Source organism: Oppia nitens, unplaced genomic scaffold (assembly GCF_028296485.1).
Source record: "Oppia nitens isolate AA-2021 unplaced genomic scaffold, nextdenovo-longstitch-racon4-pilon3 scaffold7_pilon_pilon_pilon, whole genome shotgun sequence".
Classification (NCBI taxonomy): domain Eukaryota; kingdom Metazoa; phylum Arthropoda; class Arachnida; order Sarcoptiformes; family Oppiidae; genus Oppia; species Oppia nitens.
The window spans coordinates 854413-867668 of NW_026533251.1; the positions used below are offsets into that span (position 1 = coordinate 854413).

Consider the following 13256-nt stretch of genomic DNA (forward strand, 5'->3'; position numbering starts at 1 on the left):
TTTATATATTACAGCTCCGGGATGCGGGGAACTGGGATATATTATATCTCAAAAATTATAAAATAAAATACATAATCATTATATACGTGTTTTGGGAATTTTGTCAAAAAATRTGTTGTTGTTGTTGTWTRGTATGTATCGCGTGGTAATCCATGTATACATACTGTATATGTTTGAGAACAATGATAACAATTGTTGGTTTTGTTTACCTTTAAAAAAAATTATYAAAGMCTAAGGTCTTTAACATTGATATTATTGATGCATTGATTTAACATAATATAACACTGTATTAAATGTATTGATTAAACTATTTCACGWGAAATAARTTAATTTTATTCAATTATAAGTCAAAAACTAATATCAAACATATTATGACTCTATAGACCACTTCATGACCTCACACCCCATCCATCTCCTAATTAACCCAAATATAATGATATTATTAATGTTTTTATTTTAGACGTTAACAACAATGTTAAAAACGAAGTCCTCTATGTAACTAAAGCCCAATTAACAAAATAAAATTTTTTTAAATTTATATATTTTCAAATTTGTTAGATGTATASTAATATTTTTAAAATGCATTGTTATAAAACAAAATCTTATTAATTTTTAAATATAATTTGAAAAATAAAATTAAAAAAACTTAAAACAACAAATACARTAGTAATTAGTACATAAAAAGACAACTGTTTCTAATTAAATATAATATTTTCAGCACTCGCTTACATAACAAAAACTTGATCCACAATCAGTGAAAATGGATGAACAACAACAACMRCAACTGCCAAATGAAAATCTAATAAACGCCGGTTGGCCAGAGGTTTTTGAGGCATTGATGCAGACACAAGTGGTGGGCGTACCGTCCAATGATGAAGGGGGTCGACCGTACATTAATATGAGAAGACTAATTAATCAACAGTTATGCATCTCAGGCGATGTCTTTCAGATTCAGCTCATTTACACACATAATGCTTATTCATTTRACTTACAAAACGGTTGGCGATTTCGCGATTGTASAGTAAATTGCGGGTTAGGAATCGTACGACGTCTGATACAAACTAACTTTCCCGGTCGTACTGCCGGTTACAGAGCTATGTTCACGTATGGCATCAATGGTACCGGTGGTCCACAGGCCCAAATCATTTATCTGRACCCGGAAAATGCATACCTCTATGTCATAGAYGAGGACACGGCCAGAGAGTTGCGAAACCAGTTTGTCTTTCAGCAGCACATACTGAGGTTAGTTAGGAATGCTTACACACTGTTATCATTTGCCGGCTTTTTGTTTGAATGGATAGATATTGGGGTCGACGACCAACGTGTCAACAATTTCAGAGAAGAAATCTATATATTCAGYGGTTMTTATTTGAAACAAATGACATTAGCCGTCATATCGGAACAGATATACAAGACTGCTATTGTCCGAACAGTTACAATGCAGTTGTTGAGACCAAATCTACCGCCGCAACCACCGGTGCGAAAYCCAATACCTCCAGCYATTGAAGTTCCGCCATTAAATTGGTTGCCTAATGAAACAATTGCYCAATTTATGGCCAGTTATCGTGAATTCACTTACGRACTTCTGCATAACCMACTGTTTATCAAAGGTTGGCAACAAAGGTTCAATGAKTTTGCCGGTCCGCAGACGTCTATCAACATTGATAACGTAGGCCAYCAAATCGTTACACTATGGAATGGCCATCAGTTCAACGTTAGAGTAAATCCAACGGARACGGGTGACGTTTTCACGGGTTATTCGTTATTTTCAAATGTATTTACCGACACAGCCAATCATGAATGCCGGTGTATGCGACCGCAAAATGGACTACCGTGGCTGGTATACAGAAAGTTAAACAGACAGCATTGGGTACCACTTCAYAGTCACGGTTTGACCGGCGATCTCAATGCCGACAATGAATWTGCCGGAAACAACGGGTGTCAAGCAATGACATTGCAGTTCACAGACATCGAGGCTCTCAATCAACAGCGTATATATTTTGTGAACCGCGCGATGGCCAGAGAGTTATTGGGCATCTTTGAGAGACAACAGTTGATCAGTCAATATCATCTATGGTTTGCACAACTCATGGGATTTTCAAAGATATTCTGTGACCTACGGCTGAGATTGAGAAACGAAGACAATCTGATTAACATTGAATGGCTTCGCGCCGGCAATCGATTATTAGGTAAGATTTCTATGCTATTGATGTWYAAGTTTGAACAGATCWCTAAATTACAACAAATCTGGAACTATAGTATACTCGTACCCAACGTCGATGCAACCGAACAGCAAAATCGGGAACATATAGTCACATATGTTAGAGCACAGGAAGGTATGTATGGCGTGGGAACGTCAGCCAAATTGACTCCATTGTGGTAATCGATGTAASAGTATGTATGTATTTATATGAATGTGTGTGTGTTTGCATCAGACAGWMAATTGATTTTATCAAATAAYCATCATTTAGTGTTCAACAATTGAAAGTTTAAATAACAATATTGAAACCAAATTATAATATATATTTATTTATTTWAATTATCGAAAACCCTGATYACTTTACTATATTTAAATAGTTATTATATAATCTAAAGTACATTAACTTATTACTACCAGTGATTTAAAAGCAAATTTTTTAATAGCTTTATTTAAATTGTAATTTAAAAATTCAAACTTTAAATTTATCATAAATTAATTAAAATATTTAAAACATACATCATGTCGTCAAACTAATGATAAACATCAAACAAAAATTCTAGGKTTATAATTATAAGTTATAAATAATAAAAATGTTACTAAATAAKAGTTATAATATTAATAATAATGTTTTTAAAATGATAAGTTAAATGTGATAAATATGTTAATGATTATCAATAATTATAATATGTCAAATTATTTATTAAAAATCGTTTATCTTTATTAACAAGTTTTTAATTTTAATGTTGAAATTTGTTTAACAATGAAATTTATACTGGTATTTTTTCTAAATAAAATAATTGTCATATATTAATATAAATCACCTTTTTTAAGTAAATTGAATGTACAAAATGCTAATACAGTATTTTATGTTATAGCCGTTGTTGTGTTATAATAGTGTTAAATTATACAACTTAATTAGAAAAATAAAAAAATTGAAATAAAAAATATAATATATAATAAAAGTTTATATACTGTAGTTTTAATGGTAAATTTAATGTCATAATATTTATAATATGTTTATTGAGTACCGGTAGGACAGTTAGTAAGGTCAGGTCGTTTGACTGTTTATAYCTGTTTTGGTTTATAGTAGRCGCCATTGAGGTTCAGCGCCCATTCAGATATGATAGTTAATATGAATTTTTTAAATTTAATTTTAAAAATTAAAAATAAAAAGTGCACAATAATACAATAGTTATTAGCACACAAATACTATAAAACTGTTTCTAATTAAAGATAATACTTGATCTAAGATAATCAAAGACAATGAATGGACAACAACAACAACAACAACTGCCTAATGAAGATCTAATAAAGGCCTGTTGGCCGGAGGTTTACAATGCMTTAATGCAGACACAAGTGGTRGGCGTRCCMTTYACTGAGGCTGGTGGTCAACCATTTATCAATATGAGAACAGTTATAGTTCAGCAACAGCTATGCATATCCGGTGATGTTTTTCCTATTCAAGTCGGTTCATACAATAATATCTATTCATTTGACTTACAAAACAGTTGGCGATTTCGTGATCGTACAGTAGATTGTGGGTTAGAACTTGTACGACGTCTGGTTCAAACCCAATTTGCTAATCGATATGCCGGTTACAAAGCTATGTTCACGTATGGCATCAATGGCACCGGTGGTCAACAGTCTCAACTCRTTTATCATAATCCGGAAAACGCATACTTATATGTCATAGACGAGGAYACGGCCAGAGAAATGCGCAATCAGTTTGTCTTTCAGCAACATATACTKAGGTTAGTTAGAAYTGCTTATACATTGATAGCATTTGCCGACTATTTGTTTGAATGGATAGGTATGGGTGTCGACAACCAAAGCGTCAACAATTTCAGAGACGAAATCTATGTCTTCTGTGGTTTCTATTTGCAACAAATGRCATCAGCCGTCACATCGGAACAGATATACAAGACTGCTATTGTCCGCACCGATACAATGCMATTGTTGAGAYCAAATCTACCGCCACAGCCACCAGTACGCCAACCAATWCCTCCAGCCATTGAAATTCCTCCATTGAATTGGATGTCTAATGAAGATGTTAATCAATTTRTGACCGATTATCGTGAGTTTGTTGMGACAATTATGCAAAACCAACAGTTTGTAAGGAGTTGGCAACAAAGGTTCAATGAGTTTGCCGGTCCCCAGACATCCATCACAATTGATAACGAGGGYAACCAACCCATCGTACTATGGAATGACCATCAGTTCAACGTTAGGGTTACAGCAATAAAAGTCAATGGCATTCTTCAGSAATATTCGTTAGYGTCACAGTCTTTTCCMGACCCAATCATTGGCTATCGGTGTAAACGACCGCAAAATGAACTACCGTGGCTGGTATACAGAAAGTTAAACAGACAGTATTGGGTACCACTTCACAGTCACGGTTTAACCGGCGATCTCAATGCCGACAATGAATTTGCCGGAAACAACGGGTGTCAAGCAATGGCACTACAATTCACAGACATCGAGGCACTCAATCAACAGCGTATATATTTTGTGAACCGCGCGATGGCCAGAGAGTTGTTGGACATCTTTGAGAGACAACAGTTGATCAGTCAATATCATGAATGGTTTGCACGACTCATGGGTTATTCAAAGAYATTCTGTGAYCTACGACTGAGATTGAGAAACGGAGAAAATCTGATTGACATTGAATGGCTTCGYAATGGTAGCCGAGTATTAGGTCGKATAGCTATGCTATTGACTCTCAAGTATGACTGTCTGAGTAGACTCGAGCAGATCTGGAAGTACAGTATACTCATAGCCAACGTTAATGCAACCGAACAGAGARATAGGGAACATATAGTTACATACGTTGACGTACAGCAAGGKATGTATGGCGTGGGAACGTCAGCCAAATTGACCGCATTGTGATAATCCAATTGTAATGTTTGTGCGGATAATCAATTGATTTTAAGAAAAAATGTTACAACCATTTTAGGAAAAGTCCAATAGTTGGTAGTCAATTAAAAATGTTTATTAGAAATTAAATCAATTTAATTTAATTTTTCAATTTAGCAAAAATCTAAACACTTAACAGTACTTTAAGGTATTTATAATACATAAATATTGTATGATCTAAAAATAACTTAACATAATAATTGATGCTTTAAACCTAAAATTATTTATTACATTTGTTTTAAATTATAGTTAAAAGTTTGAAAACATTTTGCTGAAATTTACCTTAAATATTAAAGTATAGTAAAATGTTAATCAAACTAATACAAACATTAGCCTAAGAAATATAATAATAATGTAACGTCCTGCGTCGTTACTTCGACGTAAGGATGAATCGGCTTTAAGTCGCCAGTGTCGTAGGCACCATGTAGGTCTCGCACCGACCTGTATCTGTAATATTCGCTCGCTTTCGCTCGCCAGCGCTATGCAGACTTCCTCGTTTACGATTCCCCAACGCTGCACTAGGTTGCCGTGCGGTGGCTATCACATGACACCATTGYCTGACCGTGGCCGATCCTTACCATACCCATGAAGCACGTAACGTTACCTCGTCTACTCGGATTGTCGTCTGTGAAGTTTCGTCTGTCTAGGGGTTAATCGCATCGTGAAATTATACGTTGTCTAGGGGTTGTTGTATGCGAAGTTATAAGATGTCTAGGGGTTCTCGACGGCCATCCGATAACCGCCTTCCGGTCGCTCCCGATGTGGCGTTTGTATTACACTGTCGGCCCTTTGGCCTGATCTGGCCGATGTCTTGTCTTCATTAGGTTTAGTCCCATTTCGATTGATAACAAAGCCAAGAAATTTCATCTCAGCGACAACAAAGTAACTTTTATCTGAATGTATCTTAAGGTTGTATTTTCTTATTCTGTTCAGTACGACTTCTAGATGCTGAAGATGCTCTTTAAATGTATTAGAAAATACTACGACGTCGTCTAAATAGACGCAAACAAATTTATGTAGAATGCCGTCAAAAACCTTTTGCATAAATCGTTGAAATGTCGCTGGTGCGTTCACAAGTCCAAATGGCATTACATTAAACTGATATCTTTGATGGTTAGCGGTAAAAGCTGTTTTCTCTTTATCTTTTTCCTCTAATTCGATCTGCCAGTACCGGAACGTAGATCAAACGAAGAGAAAATTGGCTTCCCTTCTAATAAGTCTATTAGATCTTGAATCAAATTTAAGATTAATCATTTCTGTCATAGAGTCTTCAGATCCACCATACAGACCCATAAGTTTCTTCTTAATCGCAACATAAGTACCATTGGTTACTTCATATCTAACATAGGTTTTTGGTTCTGATCCCAAATTGTTGATCAATAGTTTTGTTTCTCGGCGTCAGGAATGATGTGATTGCCGAACACTAATAGCTCAAAATTGATTATCCAATCATCGAAATCACCAATTTTACTTCCATTATAAGCATCGATTTGTGGATGCTTGTACGATTTAACAAAACGATGACTAATAAATGTATTGTCTCGTTCAGTTGGTCTTTCATGGTTATCGTTATCTCTAACGCCAAGTGAGCTTCTATCCATGACACTTCTATCGGTTAATTGGTCATCATTCATGGAACGGTACACAGGTGCTATGGGATCTGCATTGTTAATATCCAATGCTTCATATGATACACTACGTCTAACTTCACTTGTCATTATAAAATTTAACTTTATTATATAATTTTTTTAAAAGTCTCACCAAATCAAAGCTTACACAAACTGAAGTAATAACAGAATGAATGATTACTTCATATAACCATTGCTTATATAGTTAATAAAACACAATTTTTTAATGCTTGAAACAAGTTTATTGAGTGATTAAAATATATAGGAAATATAACCGGTTTTGTAAAACAAGTTTAAAATAAAGTATAAAAGTAGTATAATAAAAAAAATATTCAGTTTCATGTCCTTGAAAATCTGTCTTGTCTTATAATTGGTTAAAGTCGTTTAGGCGCTACATTCACAAACGCTACTCCATGTTCGTTAATCTTATTGAGAAACACCGGACGTCTGTTATATGGCATTTCTGGTAAATACTTCCATTTAATAGCACTTATTTTAATCTGAATTTGTTGCCATCCATCGATCAATGAGTCATTGTTGTCATAGATATGAACTTTCTCTCCCAACGACAATGTCTTTCCTCTACGTCCGTTCTTTATATGCCATGGTATCACTTTGTTTGCTACTCTTAAGTCTGTAATTTGTCTTCCTGCTTGTCCGATCAACACAGGTACTCGCAATTCGACGACTTCGACAAAATAAGTACATATTTTAGGTGTTTCTTTTACTATGAATACCAAAATAGTCCAATTATTTGAAGATGTTTCGATAAGATTACCAATTGAATGGGTATAGACGGTTCTTCTTCTCCATGTAGTAATAACATTTAACGTTAAGATAAACACTAATAATCCAATAACTGACAGATCTACTATTGTCTGTATATCTATTGAAAACAACTCTCGATCTAAACCAAAAATAGACGCTTCGACTTCAGTCATAGCAATTACTTGAAAACAAGCTGTGGATCCGATCACTCTACTGTACGATAAAACTCCCATTATTGCTATAATCATCAACACTTGAATGATACCACTAAATGTCCCGACTAAACCTTTAACAAAATCTTCTTAAAGGTCTTCTTTGCCGTTACCGACTCTACTTCGCTGATAGCTTCTGCTAAATTTTGTTGCATAGTAGACAAATAATTTGTAAATTTTGTCAGAGTTTTTGTGTCCCACTCGAAGAATACGTCATCAATCGTTGAATTATATTGTCTTATATGTGGAACTGTAATGTTTGGTAGTATCAAACTGTTAACCTGTTCATCACTTATTGTCGACATTTTTTGTATTTCAGTCAAAAGCTCTGAATGATATGAAAATGCTTGGTTATCCACTTCATTACGAAGAGGCCTCGCAAACGGACCCCTGAGTATCCGACCGATACTAGGGAATGAGACGTCACAACCCGGATCTAGATTGATAACTTCTATGAATTCAGTTAAGTGATGTCTTACTGGATTTTTGTTTCGCATAATAAATCATAAACAGGTAGTGCATTTTTATGAATAACATAACGATCACCACCGATAGCAATTGGTTGATAGTCGTCCAATTGACGTGTAATGATGTCACAATTTTGACCAATTTTTCTTTCATCCCAATCGAAGATACCTTTATAGCAGCTTTTTGCTTCCATAATTTGGTTAACATCAAATGTGAAGCAAATATACTGATGATTAATGTATTGACAGTTAATAAAATTCGGTGATATCGTTCCCATCAGGTCTGTCTCGTCCTCATTTACTAACCATAGCGTATCACCGTTAATGAAGCTTAATGTTTTATTTTTACTACCCTTATTGAAGCAATCTTCCTTTAAACATGTAAACGGCAAAAACGTTGGCTTTATTATGGTATATTTTCTATTACTCTTCTTTCTGGTCAGCGGTATTCGAATGGAAATGTAAATTTTGTTCGTCTTTGGATCGATTGCAGTAGAAATTAGTGGAAAAGTATAGTATAGCTGACGTTCAGTTCTATGAATACCTAAGTCAAAATTGTTATTAAAAGATCTCTCGATATTGCTTAATATACGGTTTAGGCGCCGCCAACTTAGTAATACGTGACTAAGTCGCCCTGAATTAATAACACTGAAAATGTTTTCAAATGTTTGTATTCCATCTAAAAGTACGACTAATTGATTTTGAAATAAATTATTTTCTGCCAATCGATAATCGTTAAAAATAGACATTATAGATACAATGATTATTTTGCTCTCTAAGTAATCTTTATAATCATTTAGTGAATTGTAAAGATTATTAATTTCTGTGGTAGTGTAGCTCTTTAGTAGATTTATTTTCTCATTAAATTTTCTCATTGTTTCGGAAACTTCTTTGGAAAAACCTATGAAATTTTCTGCTACAATCTTTAAACTTTTTGCAGTCTTTTCGACAGAATCCTCCAAATCGGTAACCCTATCGTATAGTTTCTTTCGGTCGTGTTTAGCGGAGATCACTTCCGTCACCAACCAGATTGCACCGGCTCCTACAGCCACAGATATCGGATCAATGAAACGCTTATTTCTTATTTCACCCCTTGATTGTTGTCTTAAACGGAAATTTTTATGTGTCTTAGTGGCGGTCATATCAATTTGTTCGGAAAAGGAGGCCATACTTTGTTCGAAACTTTGACATGTATTGTTTAATGTAGTCACAAAATTTTCGTCTTCGGTTATGTTTCCACTTACAGTAATTTTTGATATCATTTCTGTACACAAGTTTTATATCATGTAAAGAAGATATCGAAAATTTTCAAATGGGAAGTCAAATTTAATAAAATGTGTGAATTCATCTGTGAAGGCGTATAGTTTGCCATATCTTGTAAATTGAATGCCATGGTAAGCTGCTACCGTTGTATAGTTTAGATCATCAAATTTCCTCGTAATGTTTGAAACATATATGTTTTCTAAAGGAATTACGTCGATATTATCATCTTCTTTCTCATCTTCGTATTTAATATCTTGTACTTTATTATTTTGTTTTGGTAGTTCAAAATTTGTGATCTTTAGTTTTAATCTATTATCTTCTACAGGAATAGGTACTGGAGTTACGGGTTGAGGTTTTTGAGAAGTAAATTGACGAAATACGGCATTGCGAGCCGCAGACGATACCAATCCTATTGATTCTAATAATTTACGTTTGAAAAATACATTATTAATGTCGTTTTTAATTATCTTTTGCGACTGACCGGTCGGTTGGCAATCTATTGTAGTAGTTGTTGTCTCTAATTTCATTACTTCAGTTGGTTGTATTGATGTGACGGTAACCGTAGTGGTAGAAAACATCGTTTTCGTTGAAGTCAATGTGCTTATGTTGAGTACAGGGTTTCTTAATATATGACTATCTTCAGTTGTCGGACACGATGGCTCTAATTTTACTGAATGACTACCAAATTTTTCTTTTGTTTTGAAATAAATTTTTTTACCACTAATAAGTAATACTTCCAACGTATAATTAGAGTCAATCTTGTAGTTATAATTAATTTTATCAATTTGACTACTGTAAAATTGCAAATGATAGCATCTGTACAAAACGGTGCTGGTATCGTAAATGTAGTGAACTGTAACATACGTTGAAGGTACAGGAGTTGATTCGCACTTGTCGTTGTGTATATAAATTATACCAGAAATTTGTGATCCGTAGTCAGGCTCATACATTTTGTCTTTATATATTAAGACGTGATTGACTGCGTCCTTAATGTCTCTATCTACAGTGACCATTTGTCGCTTAATTATAATCCATTTTTGTATTGTTTCAATAGATGTTTCATTTTTGTTTTCGACATTGTCATATCCATTGCACTTAAATCTACGGTTGACACCAACGTCTGCTGAAAATCTTTCTTTAACATCCGATGTCTTTATTTGCAAAACATCGCATTTCGAATTTCGTATGATAAGAGTGTTTCGGTCAATAACGTTAACCAATTCGTACGATTGATTTGATAAAAATTTGTCGTCTTCACCAGTATCGATCAAAGTCACATAGTCAGTATAGATACCTATACTATACGTAACCAACGTAAGTATAATTATACTTTGCAAAATCATGTTAATAGTAACGAAAGAAAACTTCACTTAAAATCAAAACTATTATTATTAACACAAACAATAAGAGTAGAGTAACAAACATCATTGTCAGAATGAAGTGGTTAAAGTCGTATATATACCTCTTTCAACCGTAGTATTTTACGTCAACCTTCATGACGTCACATGGGCGTCGCAATATAACAAATAAAAGGTTACCTCATATATCTATATATGTTTTACAATAGTAGTTATAGACTGTGTTTGTATAGAAATATTGATAAACATAAGGTATAATTGTAAAACATTTCCATAGAAATAACATACAATCCCATAGACATAATGTAAAAATACTTGTATTTTTTAGAAATTTCCATAGAAATAACATGTAAACCCATAGACTTAATGTTAAATATTTGCTTCAATTATCAATTTTATAGAATAAAGTACTAAAAAAATAATTTAATGCACAACCAAGTTTATAATGAAGTAATATTTATGAAATTCATTAGTTAGATAATAAACACATAATTTTTATATGAAATCATAATTTTAGAGCAAACCATTTATTTATTAAAAATTTTCAAAAAATTGAAAAATTTATGTAAAATAATTTTAAAAATTTTTAATTCAAAAACAACTACTATAAATAAAATATTTGTTAAGCAAATTAGAAGAATATATTGTAATCTTTATGTGCACCAAATTAAATGATTTTAAAAGTAATAGTTTTACGGCTATAAGACAAAGTGTAGTAAAACTTTAAAATTTAATTTAAAATTAACATATCTTAATTATGGTAATAATTACGGCTAAAATTTTTAGCCCAAAATTACTTCATAAAGTCTATTAAATATATGCAATAAAAATTAAAATACAAGCTTATTAACAATGAAGCGCTTATCGTAAAAAATAACAATAATTTTGGTCTATTATGTTTATAGACGTCGCTTCGTCCTAAATGTGAATATTTTTAATTAATGTTTTTGTATGTTTTAAGCGACTAAAAATTTAACAAATTGTATTATTTAAAATTATCCTAAATGTTTCCATTGATTTTTAAAAAAATTATTAAAAATTTTAATAAAATTACAAAATTTTTACATAAACGTCATTTATGTTTTTGTTATTATAGCTAAAATTTTGCAATTAATTTTATATAAATTATAAATATACATCTATCATTTTCCTTAATTTCGAAAATTTTAGACATCGTCTTCTATTTTTAATAAATTCTTAAACTCAATCTACCGAAAATAGACATAATATTTAAAATGCTCTACCTCATTGAAAAGTCAATATTTTAAGCTCAATAATTTTTATGCCAATAATTATGATCTATTTCATAATTTTATAGCAAATCGCTTCATTTGAGTGTTACATAAAGTACGTTTATTAAATAAATTAGTGAATTTACAGTTGTATTAAAATTAAAATTTTTTTACAAATATTTCATTATCTATTAAATTACAACTCTCAGACGAAGCAAATCACTCTTATTTTATACTTCCTCAGTTATGGCTATAAATTAAACTCATTTCGTATTTTTAAGACAATTCGATATACAAAGCACGATTTTTTGAAAATTTTTAACTTTTTTATTATAAAATTTTTTTAATTAAGATTATTAAGTAAAATTTAGACATATTTATGCTAAGCACAACCGATTATGTTTGCTTCATCTACCTATCATAGTTTTCGAGTTATAAATTTTTTAATTCAATTTTTACAAAAAAATTTCAAAAATTCATCTTTATTTTTAGCATTACTAAAATTTTAAAAAGTTGCTTTTTACATTTGATTATATTGTATGTATGTACTATATAAGTTTTGGATTTTTAGAACTTCAATAACTACTTGAAAATAATTTTCAAAAATTGACAATCAATTAATTTATATTTAAAATTATATATTTATCCATAGCAACCGATGTGTTTTTGTTTTTGTTAGTCATATGTGTACTACTCTTTGTTTGTAAACAAGCACTCATTTTTGTAAAATTAAATTTGTAAAAATAAGGTAATTTTTAAATTTTTATTTAATTTTTTTTAATCGAAAGATAAGACCTTAGCGGTCAGAATGAGACAAATTTTTAAAATTTTGATCCAATAATTGTTGAGTTATTAGACTTTGTTTTTTTTCATATGTACACATATTTGAGTGCATACAAAATTTTTTTTTCGTCATACGCTGCCCTGTCCTCTGACTACGTCCATAAACGACGTACAGGACCTGGCCTCATCGGTTTTTTTAAAGATCCTAAAGGGCTGGTTAATCTTTTTATGACAATCACACCCCTTGTCTTAGGCCAGTTGAGAGAGTCCGAACCGTACATGTGTTGGCTGCGGCCGTACGGGCCTATAAAGGGGATCTTTAAGTGAAAGGCGGGTAGCGTGCAGGGAAAATATTTTTTTTAGAGAAAACACAAAATCCAAAGAGAACTCTGCTCAAATTTTTAAAAATTTTTAATACTTAGAAAAATTATT

The 13256-nt window shown here is 32.2% G+C and overlaps 1 protein-coding gene across 1 annotated transcript; it reads left to right on the forward strand.

The window, feature by feature from the left end:
• The first annotated feature begins 701 nt into the window (after window positions 1-701).
• Window positions 702-2369, forward strand: LOC128963127 (uncharacterized). Its single transcript, XM_054309605.1, has 2 exons — window positions 702-2189; window positions 2260-2369. The coding sequence occupies exons 1-2, from the start codon at window positions 761-763 to the stop codon at window positions 2310-2312; spliced, it is 1482 nt and encodes a 493-aa protein (XP_054165580.1). The 5' UTR covers window positions 702-760; the 3' UTR covers window positions 2313-2369.
• Window positions 2370-13256: the final 10887 nt, after the last annotated feature.